This window comes from Sus scrofa, chromosome 1 (assembly GCF_000003025.6).
Source record: "Sus scrofa isolate TJ Tabasco breed Duroc chromosome 1, Sscrofa11.1, whole genome shotgun sequence".
Lineage (NCBI taxonomy): Eukaryota > Metazoa > Chordata > Mammalia > Artiodactyla > Suidae > Sus > Sus scrofa.
The window spans coordinates 37,640,435-37,661,143 of record NC_010443.5 but is presented as its reverse complement, the minus strand read 5'-3'; the positions used below and the strand labels follow the sequence as shown (position 1 = coordinate 37,661,143).

The window sequence follows — 20,709 nt, the reverse complement described above, 5'->3', positions numbered from 1 at the left end:
AGGCAAGCAGGCAGATTACTTATCCTATGAAAGGGAAATGAGGGGAAGAACCAGGTTCGATGTATTCTCTCCATAAGGTGCAGTAGCCCAGTAAAAACTCTTATTATATAGTTCTCACCTGGTGATAAATAGTCTTATAATCAAGGCCTGAAGGTTTTTTGTTTTGTTTTGTTTTGTTTTTCCCTAGGGCTGCATCCACAGCACATGGAGATTCCCAGGCTAGGGGTCTAATCGGAGCTGTAGCCACCGGCCTACACCAGGGCCACAGCAACGCGGGATCCGAGCCGAGTTTGCAACTTACACCACAGCTCATGGCAATGCCAGATCCTTAACCCACTGAGCAAGGCCAGGGGTTGAACCCGCAACCTCATGGTTCCTAGTAGGATTTGTTAACCACTGAGCCATGATGGGAACTCCAAGGCCTGAAGGTTTTCAATCAGCCATGGAAAAACAGAGGAAGACAAATGCCATTTGAAAGTGCATGCCCAGATTTATATTCCCAAATGACAAAAAAGATCAAGGAAAGGGGCAGAACCAGTTAGCAGGTTTACAAGTCTATGATCGGGGGCCTAAAGCAGATCAAAGGGATATTTAAAATCTGGCTACAGAATTTGAATAAGGCATCATTTCATCTAACAGGAGAATGCGTTTGTTTGTCCTGGCTCCTTATCACTAAGCCAGCTGAGGAATCTTCTTAAAAGCAATCATAATGAAATTTTCTATTGCTCAATGAATCTGGCCTTCAGGGACAGAGATTATTAACTCAGAATAAGATGACTTAAAATCTCCAATATATATTCCAAAGTTTAAGGGTTTTAAAATGTATTTATTTAGTTCATAAAAGCCCTCCACCCTCCAAGTCTTCATCCATGGGACTTTCATGCCCACATCCTGTTCTGTAGCTTTTTCTATTGCCCCAGTGGTATGTACAACATTTCTTGCTGGAGTCCAGGCAATTGAAAATAAACAGACGTACATCTCAAGAGACCAACAGTGGCAAAACACAATACCATGAAACGGAAAACTAAAACGTTTGTAACAGGAGCGCAGCAATGTAGAGAACATCTCAGGAGCTTGGTTTACTGGCAGCGGCAGCTATGTTAGCGTTTCGTTCTTCCTCAAGTTCAGAAACAAGCTGGACTATCTCTGGGTGACTGAATTTTCCTTCAAGACAAGAAGATGGAGGAAAGGATAATGACTTCAATGTCTCCAGTCTGATCCTGGGGCTTGCCAGGGCTGGTTCTGTGATCTGACCCAAACTTCGCTCTGACACAGAAGATACCACTGCAGGTCCTGGAAAGGGGACCACTTGGAGCTGATTCTTCATCACCCCACATGCTCCTGGGCATAAGGATGAGAATCAGGCAAAGGACAGCTATGCAGGCAGAGCTGGGGGAAACCTCACCAGGTAGCTTCTGAATAGCTCTACCAGGAACTCCAGGGAAACTCAGGGAGGACAGAGGCCAGAAAACTGAAAATAACCTCTGTCCATTCTGAATCTGCAGTTAATTGAGGGGAACAAAGCATCTACATATAAAAGATGAGCAGGAAGAACAGGAGGTCTAGGCTCTCCCTGGTGCAAATGAGAATGGAAACATCTACACTGCACCCACTAATCTGTGCCCTCTTCCCTGCTCCTCGGCCCTCCCTGGATATCTGCCCAGGGCAACAACCAAGCCCAAAGCTCTCCTGCTGTGCTATATGCACACGGGGAGTGTGAAGCTCCCATCACTTCTTCTCTTGTCAGCTCCTTTTATTGCTTACTGTTCATTCCACATTTAACTCTACTCCATTGCTTGCGTGTGCCCAGTCTCTTCTCAGAAGTTTCCTTCATTTTCTAGCCCTGACACCTGGCTTGTCCTAAGGACACAGGCTTCCCTGCCGCCATTCCCGCAGTGGCTGTTGTTCTCTCTCTCACAGCCCTTCCCACCCTGCCTGGGGCCTATCCTCCATGCTCCATGTTGCTTCCAGGCCACCCCCTGCCCCACTGTGTAAGATCACACAGTCAAACTATTACCACCATTCCACCAAACTGCTCTTCCTGAGGACACAGGTCAGCTCCATGGTGCTACATCTGATGGCTACTTCTGCCCTCTTGAAACACTTTCTTCCCTGGGCTGCTGGAGTCCCTGTTTTCTTCCCCCATCTTTCCTGTCTAGTGGACGGTCCAAAATTCTTGGACTCCTCTTATAACCCCCGCCCCCAAACCCTGTTGACTCCGTACTGAAAAGCACACCAGAATCTGACTACTTCTTACGTTTTCTACCATTACCACCCTGGTGCAAACCAGGGCGAGAAATGGTAAGAAACCATTTCTTCCATCAGTTACACATTGTTCATAATTAATATTTTTTAAATTACTTTTCTATTAAAGAATAAGTTGACTTACAATTTTGTGCCAGTTTCTGCTGTACAGCAAAGTAACTCAGTCAAACAACAAGGTCCTGCTGTATAGCACATGGAACTATATCCAAGCGCCCGGAATAGACCATGACGGAAATGAATATAAAAAAGAATGTACATATGTGTATATAGCTGTATTTAATGAGAAGCAGTGCACCAGAATGGAAAGGGCAAGTGAAAAATTTGTGTGGGCATGTCACCCTCTTTCTAGACTCAAGTTTCTTCCTCAATAAAGTGTGGATTTATACTAGACAACCTTTTCAACTCCCACATTTTTCCCTTCTACTAGTAGTCTCATGTTTCATTTTCTATTTTTCATTGTGAATGTATCAAAATAGAAGATAAAATGTTAAAATGCAAATCACTGCATAAACATGACTTGTGTGTTTGTTACCTTACTGATGAAATGTGCTATCAGGGAACACAATCCTTTCTTATAAGACAGCAAGAAACCTTTTTTTTTTTTTCTTTTTTAAATTACAGTTGATTCGTAACGTGCCAATTTCTGCTGTACAGCAAAGTGACCCATTCCCTTTCTCATACTATCTTCCGTCATGGTCTATCCCAAGAAACTGGGTATGGTTCCCTGTGCTACTTCAGCAGGACCTCATTACTTATCCATTCTAAATGTAAGAGTTAAAAGAGTCAGAGAATAACTATTTTAGCTTTCGTGAACTATTTGGTCTTTGTTACTAACTACTTACCTCTGCTGCTATAGCATGAAAGCAGTATAGACAATACATAAAGAGTGTGACTGTTTCAATAAAACTGTACACAAATAAGCAACAGGCCAATTTGGTCCAAGGGCTATGGTTGGCTACCCTCTGGTTTAGGTTATTCTATTTAACCAAAGTCAAATACCACTACCACTCTGCTCCAAAAGAGGGCAAGAAATGGTAAGAACCATTTGAGCATCACTTATGTGAAGGACAGGTGAGACAAAGCTGGTCTTTGCCCTCAAATAGCTTATTATAGGGTGGAGGGAGCAAACAGGGGTGTGGAAAGAAACCCAACGAGGAACATCATTACGGAGATGCAAGTCGGACTATAACAACACCAAGGCAAGCTCTAGACCATGGGCAGACTGAACAAAAGAAGGCAATACTTGGTTCGGACAGGGAGGATTAGAAAGAAAACCAGAGTTGAGTGACCCTAGATTGCAAGCTGTTTAGACCACTTAAAAGGTGTCAAGATTTTATTTTTAAAGAAGAGGAAAGCCACAGACATCTGAAAAACAAAGGTATGATGATCCCTACATATGCAAAGGAGGAAAACACTGAGACATGCAGGATGAACCGGTGAGCCTGGCAGATTAGATTAGGTGGTTATGACAAGAGTCCATTACAGAAATAATGATGGCCTTGTCTCAGGCAAAGGAAAAGAGAGAAGGAAAATCGAATCAACTTCATTACAATGCAAATCATATTTGAGAGCATATTATGGAGCTGGGACTTTCCTCCACCTGGTGAGGTCACATGAGGGTCCTGAGAGGTCCCCAAAAGGCCGCCTCTACCAGTACTCCTAGAGAAATGGAGGCTGAGCTGAGCCTGAAGAGCTCCCCAGGAAGAGAGGGAGCAACATGAATGTCTGCTGTCACAGTGCAGCACATGGGCTCCTCACCCGAGAAACTGTTTCAAAATGAAGGGGCCTAAGGCTTCATGCCAGCCCTCCCATATGTCCTCGAATAACCCTATTAAGTAGATCCTGTAATTATCCTTGATTTAAAAATAAGGAAACAAAGGCCCAGAGCCAGGTTAAGTAATTTATTGGAGGTTCTGTAATTTGTATGTGGCTGAGCCAGGATCCAAACCCAAGCAGTCTGACTGCAGGGCTGTGCTCTGAAGGGCTATAATGATGGGTGATGTGGCCACGCCTGACGCCTTTGGAAGTACTCAGGCCAGGGATTAAACCTGTGCCATAGCAGTGACCTGAGACACTGGTTAAGGATCCAGCAGTGACAACGCTGGATCCTTAACCCACTGAGCCACGGGAGAACTCTAAAGAGTTATCTCTTTTTAAATTTCTATTTCTACCTCTACCATATATGACCTCACATGTATGAAGCACTTACAGGTTATAACGCACCATGCGCTTTCCCATACGTATCTCTCTTGAATCTCAAAACCAACCAATGACTTAAGTAGGGAGTTATGATTTCCATTTTTCAGAGGACACAGAAAGGCCAGGAGACTGCCCGGGGCGCACAGCTAGTATGTATGACATGAACCTGGCCCTCAGACTCCAGGGTGGTAATGCCCCCACGCCCTAGGTCGCCTCACACCATAAATCCCATGTTTTCCTCTTAGGTGCTCCATATGAAAAGGGTGGAAGAGTTAGCATCACTGACGTAATGCTAGTCATTTCACTGGGTGTGATTAAGCAAAACGAAAGTGACGCTGACTGAAAAGAGTACTGCGTACCTGTCGTGGAATCGTAGAAGTCCTGCAGTCGCCCGGGTTTGTTCTCAAGGTCTTCATATTCAGACGCCTGAAGAATCATCTCACATTGGTCCAGCTGCTTCACATATCTGGCTTCTGCACTAGATTGGGTCTCATATTCCTAAGTAAAGGGACAATTGAAGCAGCATGGTTAGGGCTGCATGACAGGTTATTCCAGGAAAATTCTGCTTCTGGTACCTGAAATTGGAGTCACAGTTAAAGGCACATTCTGTACTGGCCTCATTTCTCCACTGTATACAGCCAGCCCCGTCACAGACACTTCACTGGCAACTCCACAGCGCATACCTGCATTCCACGTGGGAAGGCCATGCTCCCAGGTCTGTGGGTTCCACCCATGCCTGCAAAGTCTCATTTGTTCACATGTATGCTGCCAAGCATTCTTCCTCCTTTTGTAACTTGTCTTCAGGATCATTCTTTTTTTTTTTTTTTGCTTTTTATGGCTATACTTGTGGCATATGGAAGTTCCCAGGCTAGGGGTTGAATTGGAGCTGCAGCTTCCACCCTGCACCACAGCCACAGCAATGCAGGATTCGAGCCATGTCTGCAACCTACACCACAGCTCATGACAACACCAGATCCTTAGCCCACTGAGCAGGGCCAGGAATCAAACCTGCACCCTCACAGATACTAGTCGGGTTCACAGATACTAGTGGCTGAGCCACAACGGGAACTCTAGGATCATTACTACTATTTAATCCCCCAAGTGGTGTCTGTCTTTTAAGCTTCAAGCTGACATTCCATCTTATGCTTCTCATATTATCTCTCTCTCCATTAAATGTCCAGTTTCCTTTTCCTTTTGAAGTTAATTTCTAGCTTGCTCATTTAATTTTCGTTACTACTCTACACTGGGAATCTCTGTCCTTACTTTCCAAATAGAGAGAAGTAATCAAGTCCTCCTGGATTTTGACCCTTGAGGATACAGCCAGGGTCTGGGGATTCTTCACGCAACGTGTATGCACGTGTGCTGGTGGTGGGGAGGCGGCAAAGGCAGCAGACGGTAGATGGGGCAGCTTTTTACCTTCTTCCCACTGGTCCCTCCCCCCTCAGTGCAGACCTAAAAGAGGAAGCTTTAGGCAGTCTGCTTCTTAGAGCATGACACCTGTCACAGAACCACAAGCCCCAATTAATACAATATACAGCCATTCTTCTATTAAGACTAAAGTGTTCCCAACTGATTTCCCTGCAAAGGCTCATTTGTAATTCCACCCCAGATGTGCTCTGATAATGAACTGTCATGCTTTCTCGGCAGGGTGATGTGACGTGAATCACTGAAGGTTTCTTGGTTTTTATTAGATGCAGCTCAGACTAGGGTTTCCAGAGCAGCAGAGGGATAAGGATTTCAAGCAGGAAAGAAACACAAGTTCTAGGTCTGAAGGGAAGAGAGAGGAGAAAACAGAGTCTGAAGGGAGGAGAGTGGAGAGGAGAGGAAGATTGAAGGTTTCCTCCCTCTCCCTCGGGGAAAGGTTGGCCCAGACTAAAGTGTTGACACATATGGAAAGTTTATCTTTTGCATGTTCCACTTTCCTACCTCCTAGTGACTCTCCCTCTGGGACCCAGGACCTTCATGTTGCATACATCGAATTCCCCACCAAAATATGCTCCTGTACTTCAAAGGAGAGAAGAGGGAGACATTTTTAAGGGGCACTTGTTAACCCAACTGTATCTTCAACTGTAGGTTGGGAAACAATCCAGGGCAGGCAGGTGTGCCAGGCATTTGGCAGGAGACAGGAGCAGCTGCTGCTCTGCCTTGGGATTCAAAGGGATATTTCCTTAAAGTGAAATGCAGGGGGTAGGATGGACATCCTCCTGTGAAAACTTGAGAAAAAAAAAAAATGAAAATGTTTTCTCCTGATTTGCTGAAATTAGGTTTCATACTTCTATGGCAAAAGATAAATTATAGTCAAGGGTATTTAATTGCTTTCACTAGACGTGACCCTCTGTGCTGAGAGCTATTTATAGTGGTGAATAGCAGTGATTAACATTTCAGAAACCAATCAACTGGCATTTTCTATGTAACTAGTATTATTCTGAGTTCCCTTGGTACAGAAGGACCCTATTTTCTTAAGTCAAAATCAGAACATATGGACTGGAGTCAGAAAAAAACAGAGCGTACTTTGTGTCAGACAATATTCTAACTGCTTTACATATATTAATTTAATTACCATTCAACCCTATAAAACAGGTATATTATTATTAACGCCATTTTATAGATGAGGCCATTGAGACACAGAGAGGTTCAGTAAGTTGCCCAAGACTACAAAGCTAGTAAACAGAGGAGCCAGTATTTGAACCCTGTAAATCAGAAGCCAATGTACTGATACGGAATTTAAAAAATGTTAAAGTTGGAGTTCCCGTCGTGGCGCAGTGGTTAACGAATCCGACTAGGAACCATGAGGTTGCGGGTTCGGTCCCTGCCCTTGCTCAGCGGGTTAACGATCCGGCGTTGCCGTGAGCTGTGGTGTAGGTTGCAGACGCGGCTCGGATCCCGCGTTGCTGTGGCTCTGGCGTAGGCCGGTGGCTACAGCTCCGATTCAGCCCCTAGCCTGGGAACCTCCATATGCCGCGGGAGCGGCCCAAGAAATAGCAACAACAACAACAAAAGACAAAAAGACAAAAAATAAAAAAAAATTAAAAAAAAGAGAGGAAGAGCAAAGGGGGATGGGGAATAAAATTAAAAAAAAAATGTTAAAGTTAACATGAGAGTCTGTGTCCTCTATTGAATAGTAGTCCCACAAAATTCATGTCTACCTGTAACCTATGAATGTAACCTTATTTGGAAATCGGATCTTTGCAGATGTAATCAAATTAAGACAAAGTCACAATGGATTAGGATGGACCCTAATCCAATGACTGGTATCCTTACAAGAGGGAAACCTGGGCACAGATACAGACAGAGGGAGAACACCAGCTGCCTATGGAGGCAGAGCCGGGAGCAACATGTCTATGAGGCAAGGATGTCAGGACTAGAAGAGGAATCCAGCAGAAGCTGGGAGAGGGAAGGAAAGGGCCTCCTGTAGAGCCTTAAGGGAGCATGGCCCTGCCAGCTCCTTGATCTGGACTTGTAGCCTCCAGAAAATGTGAAACAACACATTTTCTGTTGTTTTAAGCCAGCCAAGCTAGCAGTGATTTGTTACTGCAGCCCCCAGAAATGAGGAGTCTCTTCCTACTACTAATCAGTAACTGACACAGTACCATGAACAGAACTATAAATGCTTGTTCAATTAATTAACATGGAGCATAATGACATAAAGAAAACGCTGAATGAAGAGGCAGGCTTGTGGCCTGGCTTTGTCACCCACTAGCTAAGAGACCTTGGGCAAGGCCAAGCTCTTTAGCCCGTAGTCTTAGCCATAAAATAAGGGAGTCAGAAATAGGTTTTCAGTTTTAACCATACAAAAAGGACAAAGAGCCAAAAAGACAGACTATAGAGACAATGAAAAAATATGTAAGACTATAATAAAGTAGCTACTGAATAGTATCAGAAAGCGAGGAAGAGAGAGAGAATTAGGTTTCTAAGGCTAATGTCAAAAGAAGCACAAACTGGTGGCTTAAGCAACAGAAATTTACTGCCCTCTAGTTCTGGAGGCTGGGAACTGGAAATCAAGGTGCTGGCAGGGTTGGTTCCTTCTGAGGGCTACGAGGAAAGGAACTGCCCCGGGGCCTCTGTCCTGGGCTCAAAGAAGGCCTTTTTCATGCTCATGGGGCATTCTTCCAATACAAGTGTCTCTACATCCAAATTCCCCTTTTTATAAGGAGAGCAGTTATACTGGACTAGGACCCACCCTAATGACTCATTTGAACTCATTTCATTACCTCTGTAAAAATCCTACACCTGAACTTCAGGGGGACAAAACTCAACCCATATCAGAGAGAGAGAGAACATTATCTTCTTCTCAGACACCACCTAGAGCTGGGCTTTTTTGTCACAAGATTCTATAGGCTGTGAAAAACATGTTTTGTGTATAGAAAGAGAGTGATACCCTCGCTCTTGAAAATAACAGGTTGTTTCCCTCCAGTTTTACTGAGATATAATTGACAGACAGCACTGTATGAGTCTAAGGTGTGCAGCATAATGATTTCTCTGACATACATCATGAAACGATTACCATAATAAGTTTAGTGAACATCATCCACACCAGATACAAATTTAAAGAAACAGAAAAAAGAATTTTTTTTCCTTGTGATGAAAAGATCCTCAGGATTTACTCTCTTAACAGCTTTCATATATAACATACACGAGTGTTAATTATATTTGAAATAACAGGTTTTAGTAAGTATGGGATGGGGAGAAATGATCAAAGAAAGTAGGGACAATTCTAATGTCCAAAAACCCTCTTCACAAAATATTAGATGTTACAGATATACATTTTCTTTCTTTAGTTTAGTGATTCCCCCAATAAGCTTAAATGTACACACACCCATTAGTATATGTGCATGTGTGCACACACGCGCACACACACGCACACACACTTCTCTTGAGAATAAACATGGACATGAATCTGTGCTCAGTCTGCACCTTTGCAGTCCCTCCTCATCTCCCCCTATGGACCCAGAAGTAGCTACTTCACTCACAGGGGTGTGCAAACTGACTAAGGAGAGTTTAAAATCCATGGATAATATTTCTATGAACAAATTTCATAGTCCTGTCTGAAAAATGTATTGCTGCTTATTCATATGGTCCTCAATTTTCCCCTCTGACGCTTAATAGAAAAACAAAACGGAGTTCCTTGATCCTTTCACAGCATGCCATGATGAGGTTCATGCCAGAAGGTTAAAAAAGCTCATGATTTTTCTCCTCTACACCCGTCAGACACATCCCACAGTGCCAACGATCCAGCACATTAGCCCACTGCCCTCTTCTCTCAAGCTGCTGGTTGGCCTGGCAGGAACAATTCTAAAGGAGCACAGCCACACCCCAGGGTGGCCACTGTGTGCAGTGCTGAGATCTTCTTAAACAAGCTTAGAATTCAACCAGTGACTTTAACAAGATCATAAAACTGTTGTCTGCTTGGGATGTGTCAAGTCATTTCATGCCTGTGTTTTATATTTTTCTACATCCAAAGTCTTTCTAAGTGACTGTTGTGTTTTCATTTGGAAAATACCATAGTAATTAAAAGGAAACTGCAGTAAACTTTATCAGCCAGTTGTTAACGGGTAACTAAGAAAATAATTCAGTAGGTAAACTGCCACCATGTTTACATAAGCAGGAGGCACAGAGTACAAATTCTCATAAAATGTTTTCAAATTATAAGGGTCTTTCCTCCTTAGGAGGTAACACACGGGATTAGTGTTTTAAGTGCAGAGGACAGTTTTTTTCTTTTTTTTTTTCAAGCAAATGAATTTTAATGATTTTTTTTTTTTTTTTGGTCTTTTTGCCTTTTCTAGGGCCGCTCCCACGTCATATGGAGGTTCCCAGGCTAGGGATCGAATCGGAGCTGTTGCCACCAGCCTGTGCCAGAGCCATAGCAATGCAGGATCCGAACTGCGTCTGTGACCTACACCACAGCTCACCACAACGTCAGATTGTTAACCCACTGAGCAAGGCCAGGGATTAAACCCGCAACCTTATGGTTCCTAGTCAGATTCGTTAACCACTGTGCTACGACGGGAACTCCCAGTTTTTTTCTTTTTAAAACTGCAACCCAACCCACTCCCATTATTCCCCAATTCACAGTGTTCCAACACTTCACTGGCAAGTACAGACTTTGGAACCAGGGATTCTTTCCCCTGAAGAAACTCTGTTACATCCAATAACAGACACCACCTGGGCCAGGCTCTGCTTACACACCACACTTTGCCAGATTTAATTATCACCAATTATTTGACAAATATTAAAGGTCCACAATCTCTCATCTTATATCCTGAGCCGGAACCGTTACAGGTTTCAGCATTTTTTAGTTTTAGCTCTGAAGACAAGAGGGAGCAGGGCCTTGGAGGAAAGTGAAAAGTGAGAGTGGGAGGCAGGGCTAGTCCAGAGTAAGCAGTAGAGGAGCGAAGCAAGAGGACTCCGTTAGGTTCATCTGCTGCTGCTCTCCCTTCAGACATGGAAACCAGCACAAGAAGGCGGAGTGATGGGGGTGCCAGGGCTTTCCATGCTCTTTCAGCCCTTTCCCTGCAGCCACCCTGCCAGGCAGGCCTTGCTGCCAGCAGCACTGGGGAGGGGCCAGCACTGACAGGGCCCACCTCTATGCTGGGCTTCATGGCAGCACTTCCCCTGGACCACACTCAGCCCTAACAACCTTGAGCGGTTTCACAGACGGGCAACCAACTCAGGGAGGGGAATGAGCCCAAGGTCACTGGCAGGAAGTGGTGAGGTGGGAACCCAGTTCTGAACTACCAGGACCAGAGGCGGATAAGAGGGTGTGAGTGCAGCAGGGTGGGGGATGCGAGCAATGCATCAGGAAATCCAGGGACTGTGAGTCAGTATCTATACAGGCATCATGATGATGAGGGAAATGGGGATATTGGAGGGAAGAAAAATTTCTTATTAGCTCTGAGAATTTCCTACAGCAGCTGAAGAGTGAGAAACAGATACAGCCCAGAAGGCAAGTTAGAGACAGCTTGTTAAGACATTTAAATCAACTAAAACACTGACGAGCCATTTATATTCAGTTACGATAAAGAGCAAACCATCCAATATACTTACTTCCCAAAGTTCGTAGAGCTCCTTTCTCAGATCCTCTGGAAGGAGCTGGGTTAGCTGCTTCATAGCTTCCTGAAATATCAAATCATTCTTTTAATCATGTTCACAATGACCTAAGTTAACAACTCATCTAAAGATACCAAATAATGGATTCAAACTCTTACACATAACTCCCAAAGGGGCAGCAGAACATTGGAAAATATTTAGGCTTACAAGAAAGGCAGTGGTATACATCAAATAAATAAGTATATGTATTCATATGCACCTATTTTGTGACCTGCAGCACACCAGACACAAAAAAGGACAAGAGGAGGGTACGAGACCATGATAGAAACATCGGAAGTGAGGCCAAGGATTTTACATCTTGTGGATGAATTGCAAGATGGCCACGTGAATTTCAATGATAAGCATACTAGAGTTCAAAACAAACCTGAGTGGGGAGAATAGGAAAGTACACTGAATTGCACAGCTCAAGGACATTTTTTTGTATAGCATTTGTTCATTTTCTATTAATACATTTTTACTGCAAAATGTAAAGCACTACACAAATGGGCAGCCATTGTCATTAACATAAAAGAAATTACAAGGTGGCATTCAGTCAACTCGCAGATTCACAGGGCTGAAAAGAGGCATGATGAGCCAAACCACTCGTGTAGTATCCAAACCCTCCAGAAGCATCACTGAGCACTGCTTGTCCTCCTTCCACAGGCACGTCCTGTGGTGGGAACCTAGCACCTCAAGAGGCTGCCCACATGGGTGTCGGGCACACGGATAGAAAGGACGTTGTTATATCAAGCTGAAAATCATCCCTGTGGTCCCTCCACTATACCGAACCCCACCTCTCCAGCCTTCCTCCCTCCCTCACAAAAACATAATGCCAAACAGGTGGGCATTGACCAGCTGGGCCGGAATCTCTGCAGCCAGCGACTGGTCTAAGGGATAGTCATGTAACTCAAAGCAGCCACTCGGGGACCCTCTGCATGATGTGCCCAGAGGAGGCTGAGTCAGAAGAGCCACAAATGGGGCCTACGAGAGCCAAGACCCACAGAAAAGCGGAGATGAGTGAGTAAGGGCATGGAGGAGGTTTGGTTCATATTTCTACTCTCCAAAGTTCCAGAAGCCCCTCTCATTTCCACCTCTTCCTTCATTTCGATGCTGCTTCGGTATCCTGAAATATCACATTTTGCGGGGTTGGGGTGTGCATGAGGTCTTCAACCTGCTCTCCAATGGCTTCCAATTCCTTCACCATCCTCATCCCATGCCTTTTAATCTGCTACAGTTCTTCTAACCAGAGCCTATGCTCCTTGAAAGTAATATGGTTTTAAGAATCACTTCGGCAAAGTGGTTATTTATATAAAAGTGGCAAAGGTCTTACATAAACTCAAATGGCAAGATGGGAAAAAGTAATAAAAATAAAAATGAATATTTGCATTTATAATTATTTATTACAGGGAGGAAAAAAAATGTAACAGGATACAACCACTTCCAGAGCAAACCATCCTGGTCAGGGTCAAAGATGTGCTTCCAGCATCAAACAACTCTTAGTGGAATGAGATTTAGGGTATTTTGTATCTGCGTTCTCCTTTGTTTCTTTTTCATAAATCTCAACAAAATACTTTAGAAAGTACGGTGCATTTTCAAGAATTAAAAATGTCTTTCTAGGAGTTCCCATCGTGGCGCAGTGGTTAACGAATCCGACTAGGAACCATGAGGTTGCGGGTTCGATCCCTGCCCTTGCTCAGTGGGTTAACGATCCGGCGTTGCCGTGAGCTGTGGTGTAGGTTGCAGACGCGGCTCGGATCCCGTGTTGCTGTGGCTCTGGTGTAGGCCAGTGGCTACAGCTCCGATTCGACCCCTAGCCTGGGAACCTCCATATGCCGCGGGAGCGGCCCAAGAAATAGCAACAATAACAACAACAACAACAAAAAAGACAAAAGACAAAAAAAATAAAAAAATAAAAAATAAAAAAAATAAAAATGTCTTTCTAAATACATCACTTTTCTCTATACTATTCCAGAAACACAAGTGTTCCCATTGCTTCTGTTTGAAAAGAATGAACTGAATAACATATGCAGGGAGACATGTCAAAATCTAAACTTTTAGAATACGAATATAAAAGTCCTGCTTTGACAAGGGATTACTTTATTTCCTTTAAAGCAATGCAGCCAGAACTGAATACAGCAATTGATGTGTGGTCTGACCCAGGCAGAACACAGTGGAATCAGAGCTTCCATCATACTAAATGTTCTATTTCTATAAATGCAGCTCAGGGCTGAAGTGTTTTTTGGAACCCACATATGAATACTGACTTATTAATAAGCTTCCTATTGATTAAAATCACCATGTCCTTTAAAAAAACAAAACATAACCAACAAACAAATGTTTTTGCTCCCGTCCTGAAACTGAGAATGATATTCTGGATCTAAACTCATTGATGTCATTTGTTATTATATAATGAGAACTGCATTTTGAGACCCCTTGGTTGTTATTCCTTGTCTGGCAGCATATGCCACAGAATGATGCCTACCTTTTTTAATGAGCCCTCTGAAATCGACTTTGCTAACATCTAGGATACATGGCTGAAGATGCTAAACTTTCCCTTCCTGATGGTCAGCCCTGTCCCTGTTCACACACAGCTTTAGAGTGGTAATTTCCTAGCCTCTTCCTGTTAGCAAAGCATGTCCAGAATGAGCCTGAAGTTCTGAGCAGAATGAAGCTTTCAGCAAACGTCAGTGTCAGTTTTGTGACAAGTGCCCAGAAAGCAGTCTTCATAATTCCCACATCATTGGTGAGGCTGGGCAGTGCGATAGTTGATGACAATATAGATTCAGATGGGATTTGAAACCCTCCTTACCATTTATTTACTGCTCTGGAACCTGAGTAAGTTACTTCACCTCTCTCTCCTTCAGTTTTTCATCTGTAAAATGGGCCTAAGTGGTACCTACCTGAAAGGCTTATCGTGAGGATTAAAGAGTTAACATATACAAAGTGCTCACAATCTGGCACAGAATAAGCACTTTATAAAATGTTCACTATATTTTTCACTTTCTCCATTTTACCATGTTCACCCCCTATAATAATCTCTTTCTTTTAACCTCTAGCTCTTTGGCAACTTCAACCCTCACATACCTATATATATATAAAATCAGACCACAAGTATTACTTTTGGCCCCTCAAAATTTGTTCTTGTACACCCAGATTCTCCCTTTCATCTTAGTACCTAGTCTCCTCCAAGACAATCAGCCTTCCAGGTTCAAGCATTTTCCCTCCCTCCCACTCCAGTTTAAAGCCTTCCAGATGCAGCTGGCTAGCCTTGGGGCAAATGATACTTCCTGGTTCTCATTATGTGCATTCCACCTCGAGGAGCCAAGAACCTCTCATTTAATTATCTTAAGGCATGGTTCAGACATCCAAATCTTGTGCAAAAACACCATCTGCATAAAGAAATGTTCACCTCCCAGATCTTTCTCTCTGTTCCTGAATCCCAACTAGCAGCAGGAAGAGGCAATGAAGGACCAGTGCTCCCCAACCTTTGGTTCCTTGTCCAAGAACTTGCGGTTCTTTATGTTTCCCCTGTCCCTTCTGAAGATGCTATTTATTCTCCTGTGGCTCAGGAGTGGGCAGCAGCCGGGAGGTTTAATAAGGCCAGGAAGGCTCTGCATTATTGACATATCCACAGGATAAGCTAAGAGTCCAAGAAGATGCAGCATTCTGAGTGTGGTTCCCTTCATGCTCCTCCAGGGGGCGTCACTAGCCAGGACTCAGTGTCTGTCACGTCAGAGAAAGGAGATCCTTCCTATAGACCATCTTCCCTTCAGAAGGTTATGAACTGCTTCTCTCTGGGGTGGACCTCACATTCGTTGTGTGCCTGCATGGGGCTGTGTGTCTTCTTCCTCGGCGTGTCATCGATCACCCTCTGATACTTGGGTGTGTGATTTTTCCTCCACAATGTCTAGACTTACCCTTGAATGATACCATCATACGTTCTGAAATGTGCTCTGCAATTGAGGAGTCTTTTCCTCCTCTTTTCCCCTGTCAAATGTCATTAGTCAACACCCTCTGTTTCGGGGCTAATTCCTTTCTGCAGCTCAGTATCTTGAGCTAATTGGTTCCTTTTTGTATTAATAGTGCCAGTCAACCTAGGGATTCTTTATTTACCACAATCCAGACTCCCATAGAGAAACGTTTCCTTAGCTCCTCCCTTTTTACAGACTGTCAGGATGCTCTCGTGTTCTGGACCTGCGCTTACAGGAAGAACACATTCCTTACGCTGTCTCCTCTGCTCCCATATTTAGGGTGTGTTGGTGCCTAGACTGACTCCTTGTGGATCTTCTTGCCTCTGGGGGAGCAAAAATGCTGTTGGCTGCTGAGCTCTAGCCCCAGCTCCGAGAATAGCTATTAATGCCTACCTACTCTGTTAAACCATCTTGCTGAAGGATCTGTTGATTTAAACATTTAGGAGCAATCTCTCTGGCCTACAATAAAAGCAGCTTGCAGCAACCCCTGAACCGGGAACCAGCCATTTAGCATTTAAAAAAAAAAAAAAAGCCTCCCTGGATTTTCCAGTCTCTGCTTCCAATACGTCTTCCTCTAAGTTCCTGGGCTCCGGGTTTAGACTCCACATCAACAACATTTTATTTATGTTATTTCTTAATAATAAAACTTTTTCTTTACTCTTAAGTACTAAATTAAAACTTAATTTAAAATTTACAACATTATTATAATAATGATTTTTTCTTGGGGTTTATAGAGCTTCTCTCTAAAAAGCTTAATTAGCATGGAGCAGTCCTTCGAGTTCCAGCTAGTTCCATTGTTCTAATGAAAGCCATACTATCAGTGTCCTGTGTTCAGGTCTCTCTTTGCCCCTCCATGAACTGAAGGCAACATAATGTCCTGATCCTGTGTTCAACAAGGCTTAGAACAAGCAAAAGCCAATTCACTGCTTATTCCAAGAAATCCTTACTTCTGGAAGATAAGATTGTAAACCATCCAAAATAGAGTAAGCACTAACAGCTTACTCTTCAAGACCCTTGTTAGACCTTGCCTCACCAGCCCTAGCAACCCAAAGCTATTATGTCCTACGCTCTGTGCAATCCCATCTTGTAAGGCAGTATCCTTTCTTGTAAGATCCATCCAAACATCCTCCAGCCCAGGCCCTAAAAATCTATAAACACCCTCCCCTAACCTTCCCTCTGAGGCACCACTAAGACTCTGCCAAGGAGGTACTCTCCCTGACTACACTAAGTCTGATAAACTTAGTTTTGTTTCAGCAAAGGTTTTTTCTGGTGGTCTTTTGTGGAGTCAACAGTCAACACTGACCTCTTCTCGCCTATGTTTTTCTTCTTTGGGTATGTTATCTGCAGGTGCTATGTCCCCAACGATGCATTCTGCCATATCATGAACGAGGGCTAGGCGTACACATCTGACCAGGCAAGAAATAGTGAATAATTACACAGAATTATATTCACTACAGATTCCTTCTCTATACTATTTTGAAGTCACACAATACAGTTTTCTCTCTCCAGACTCACAGAGTATTTTAATGCAGTATTTTCTAAAGTAATTATGTCAGCCTCCAACAGTTCTGAATCAAAACTGCTAGTTAATATTCAGCCAATTCATGAGAGCACAAGGGAAGTTGTTAGCATGAATTTTTTTTTTTAAGATAGGTGGCTTCTCAAACATCACTTTAAAAGGTTGAGAACTTTAGATTAAAAAGCCAGGAGGTGATCTGGTTATAGCATTTACTTACTGATACAAAATTCAAAAACAATCATTCTGCCAATTAGATGTCAAAATGAGGCCCTTGAGAAATGAGTTGAGTTGGACAGATCTGAGTTCAAATCCAGCAACCAACATCTATTAGCTGTGTGACTTTTGCCGAGTTAATTTTTTTAAATGCTAAGTTTTGCAGCCTTCGTTTTATCATCTGTAAAAAAAAGGTAATAGCACTTCTTAAGTTTGGTGTGAAAATTAAATTGGATAATTTATCTTCCTGGAAACATGTTGGTTATTCAACAAATGACTATATTTATTAGTGATAATGTTTAGTGATTAGGATCAACATCATCAAAACAATAAAAGCAGCTCAAGAGATAAATGCCCTGGAGGGCCACCGTTATGTCCCCCTATCTCCACGGGAGAACAAGGCCTCATACATGCATACGTGGCCCTGTCTGCACTTGCTCTCTAATCTAGTTCAAATCTCAGATTATCCTTAAGTTCATCTGCACTTGACACCATGTTCATCTTGTACTATTTACAAAAAAAATCTTCTAAGTTCTACACCATCTATAGAATAACAGGACCCTGAAATGCCTCAGGAAACTTTGCTGCAACCAAATTGATTTACTTACCATTTTCAAAGTATACCTTTACTTTCCTACCATCAGAACTTTGGTTTCTACACCCTTCTCTTTAAATGCTGTGCCTTCTACTTCGCTACCTGATGAACCCTTTAGAGGTTACCTCAGATTCTGCCCCCTACCCCACCAAGATCACCCAAGAAGAGGTGACCACTCCTGTTAGAGTAACTTTCTAACATACTTTATTGTGTGCTTTGTGTAGAAGCCACTTTGGGCCCGTATAAATCTGGATTTTATTTACTATCTTATATTGTATTGCCAGGAAACTTTGACCAATGCTCAAAAAAGCATTTTAACCACGTGTTGACTGAATGAAGGGGAAGAGGCTATCTCTTTCTCAGCTCTTTCCTGTACATGCCACTCCAAAGTCACTTCACCAAGAAGTGCTACTATTCAAAAAGGGGCTGGATAAAAGTATATAGCGTATGGAGTTCCCATCGTGATGCAGCAGAAATGAATCTGACTAGGAACCATGAGGTTGCAGGTTCAATCCCTTGGCCTCGCTCAGTGGGTAAAGGATCCAGTGTTGCCATGAGCTGTGATGTAAGTCACAGATGCGGCTTGGATCCTGTGTGGCTATGCCTGTGGTGTAGGCCAGCAGCTGTAGCTCTGATTGGACCCCTAACCTGGGAACATCCATATGCCACGGGTATGGCCCTGAAAGAAAGAAAGAAAGGAAAAAAAAAGTATATAGTGTACAAATACTCTTTTAGATATAAGACACTTACCTTCAAGGCCCAGGAAACCCTTATATCACACTTATGTTTCCTTGAGACCAAGGCAGGCTCTTTCACTTGCCAAGAGAAAATACAGAGTGCAGTTTACAGCAAATGAAGCAATCAGCATAAAGCTCCCCTTCCTACATCTTGAAACTGTATCATTTGTGGTTTGACTCAAATAATTTTTTTTTTAAACATATAAACTAGCCTATAAGAACTGGACATTGGACACAGGTCTTAGTCATGAAGAGTCATGCATACTCACAGACCCTAACAGCACCAAAGTTCACAGCTTACCGGTCTTTGTTAAGATGTTCATCTTTGGTCACCAGAGCCATAACTGCCATCCTGTACATGTGATCTGATACACTCTCTGGCTTCTGGACATTTCTGTATACCCAGCCAGTCCGTGGGACCCTCTGACAAAAACAGAAAGAAATTCATAAAAATCGGTATTTTAACCACCTGCCATGCTCTTCAGTAGAAGTCCAGGGACTAGGGCACAGAGGCAGGGTCATGGTTTCAGCACATATCAAAACATGCTTAACTGACCTAAATGATTAACATCTGGAATTAAACAAACCAGTGAGGTCAGAGAATGATAAAGAGAGAGAGAAGAAAGAATAATTCACAAGTATAACACAGAAGTCCAACAGTCGAGTTATTTTGTGTTAGGGATGCACTGAAGTACAGAATATACACAAGTCCTTAGACATAAAAACAAAACTGTAAAGTATCTTATTTTTTCAAACTACAAGAATTGGTTAAGTTTTGCTTCAGACAACCATTGGACACAAGTAGAAAACACTGCAGTGAAAGCTCAGATTTTGAACAAGTGACAGACTTCCAAATTCTGAAGCAGAAAGAATAAGGTATTTCTAACTGCTTCCGCCAGTCATGACGCTTCCTTTCGCTCAGCTCCCAATATGATCCTGTGAGACTGTATTTTCTCCTCAGGAGTTTATATTTCTAAAGAATTTTGTAAGCTATAGTAATAGTAGCATGAAACAAAACGCTTTGAACTTGGAGAAGTTCGGCAAAATCATTAACTGGCTGTGGCGGGACGTGGGGGGTGGGGAGGACCCCTGTGATGTAACTCTAGTGTGTACTACTTAAAATCCTCTGCTTAAAAACAAACGAAAAAAAAAGCTCTTGTGGCGTGGGTTCGACCCCTGGCCCCGGGAACTTCCACGTGCCAGCAGGCGCCGGAAGGAAGAAGGAAGAAAGAGAGGGAGGGAGGGAGGAAGGAAGGAGGAAAAAGTCTTGTTATTTCTGTGGTTGTGTGACAGGTTTTAGGCATTCCACTTAAATTCTGCAAGACCAGTGGGTCCCGTTCTTCCCACTCGCCCAGTTGTGGGGTCGCTGAGCCCCAAACGTACTCGGGGCAAACAGGGGCCAGGACCGAGGTACCCGCACATCACCGCGCCGGCTCCCCTCCAGAAACCTCTCGAAAGGCCTCCTGGGCCGGCCCAGTCCGAGCACCAGGCCGACGCAGGGCACAGCGCGGTTCAAACTCCCGCCAGCCCGGGGTGGGCCCCAGCAACCCGGCCGCGCCAGCTCCTTGGACTCGCTTCCTTCGCCCCCCAACCAGACGCACGACCGCATCCAGCTCGAGGGGCTCCCTCTGCCGACTCCCAGAGGCGGGGAAAACGGAGGAAAGTGGCAGGCGCCGCGCCAGGCGGGGAGGGGAGTCTGGTTGTCCCAAGGCCCGCCCCTGCCTCTCCCCGCACGGCTGCGATCCGAGCCCCAGACCATCCTCCCGGCGTTCGCTCACCTTGAGCTGCCCCACCAGCCGCAGGAACTGCAACAGGTTCCGGGCCCCGCGGCCCGAAAGGGCCGCAGCGGAGGAAGCAGAAGCCATGCGGCCTCCAATCCCGACAGGTTGGAGCCGGCTGCGATGGTAGCCGCTTGAAGCTCCACCCACCGAAGCCCCTCCCTCTGAAGCTCCTCCCCGCCCCGCCCCCGCCCCGCCCCCTTCCTTCTCTGCCTTTGCTTCCACCTTGCTTTCCTCCCTCTGGTTTTCCGTGACCCTTGTATCCAGTCCTCTCCGTTCCTGGCCTTGGGGGCTGCCGCTGGGCATTGCACCATCCATGGCAGACATTGTACGTGAGCATCTAGGT

At 44.1% G+C, this 20,709-nt stretch overlaps 1 protein-coding gene across 3 annotated transcripts; it reads right to left on the bottom strand.

Moving 5' to 3' along the window:
- Window positions 393–20,516, bottom strand: HDDC2 (HD domain containing 2). 3 transcript variants are annotated; one of them, XM_021088683.1, is made up of 6 exons: window positions 20,364–20,516; window positions 18,887–19,008; window positions 16,825–16,927; window positions 11,509–11,577; window positions 4,824–4,962; window positions 393–1,341 (listed from the first exon to the last, which is right to left on the bottom strand). In XM_021088683.1, exons 1-6 carry the CDS (start codon window positions 20,448–20,450, stop codon window positions 1,067–1,069), a joined length of 795 nt encoding a protein of 264 aa, XP_020944342.1. In that variant the 5' UTR covers window positions 20,451–20,516; the 3' UTR covers window positions 393–1,066. The 3 variants fall into 3 exon arrangements, with proteins under 3 accessions (XP_020944342.1, XP_003121268.1, XP_005659270.1); XM_003121220.6 differs by having other exon boundaries at window positions 410–1,164; XM_005659213.2 differs by having other exon boundaries at window positions 806–978.

Excerpts from the sequence above, each read along its gene's own strand:
- HDDC2 (XM_021088683.1), bottom strand. The coding sequence starts at position 20,450 with ATGGCTTCTGCTTCCTCCGCTGCGGCCCTTTCGGGCCGCGGGGCCCGG. Across the intron at positions 16,928-18,886 it reads GAACATCTTAACAAAGACCG|ATGTGTACGCCTAGCCCTCG; the intron begins GTAAGCTGTGAA and ends TTGCCTGGTCAG. Across the intron at positions 4,963-11,508 it reads AGCTCTACGAACTTTGGGAA|GAATATGAGACCCAATCTAG; the intron begins GTAAGTATATTG and ends CCCTTTACTTAG.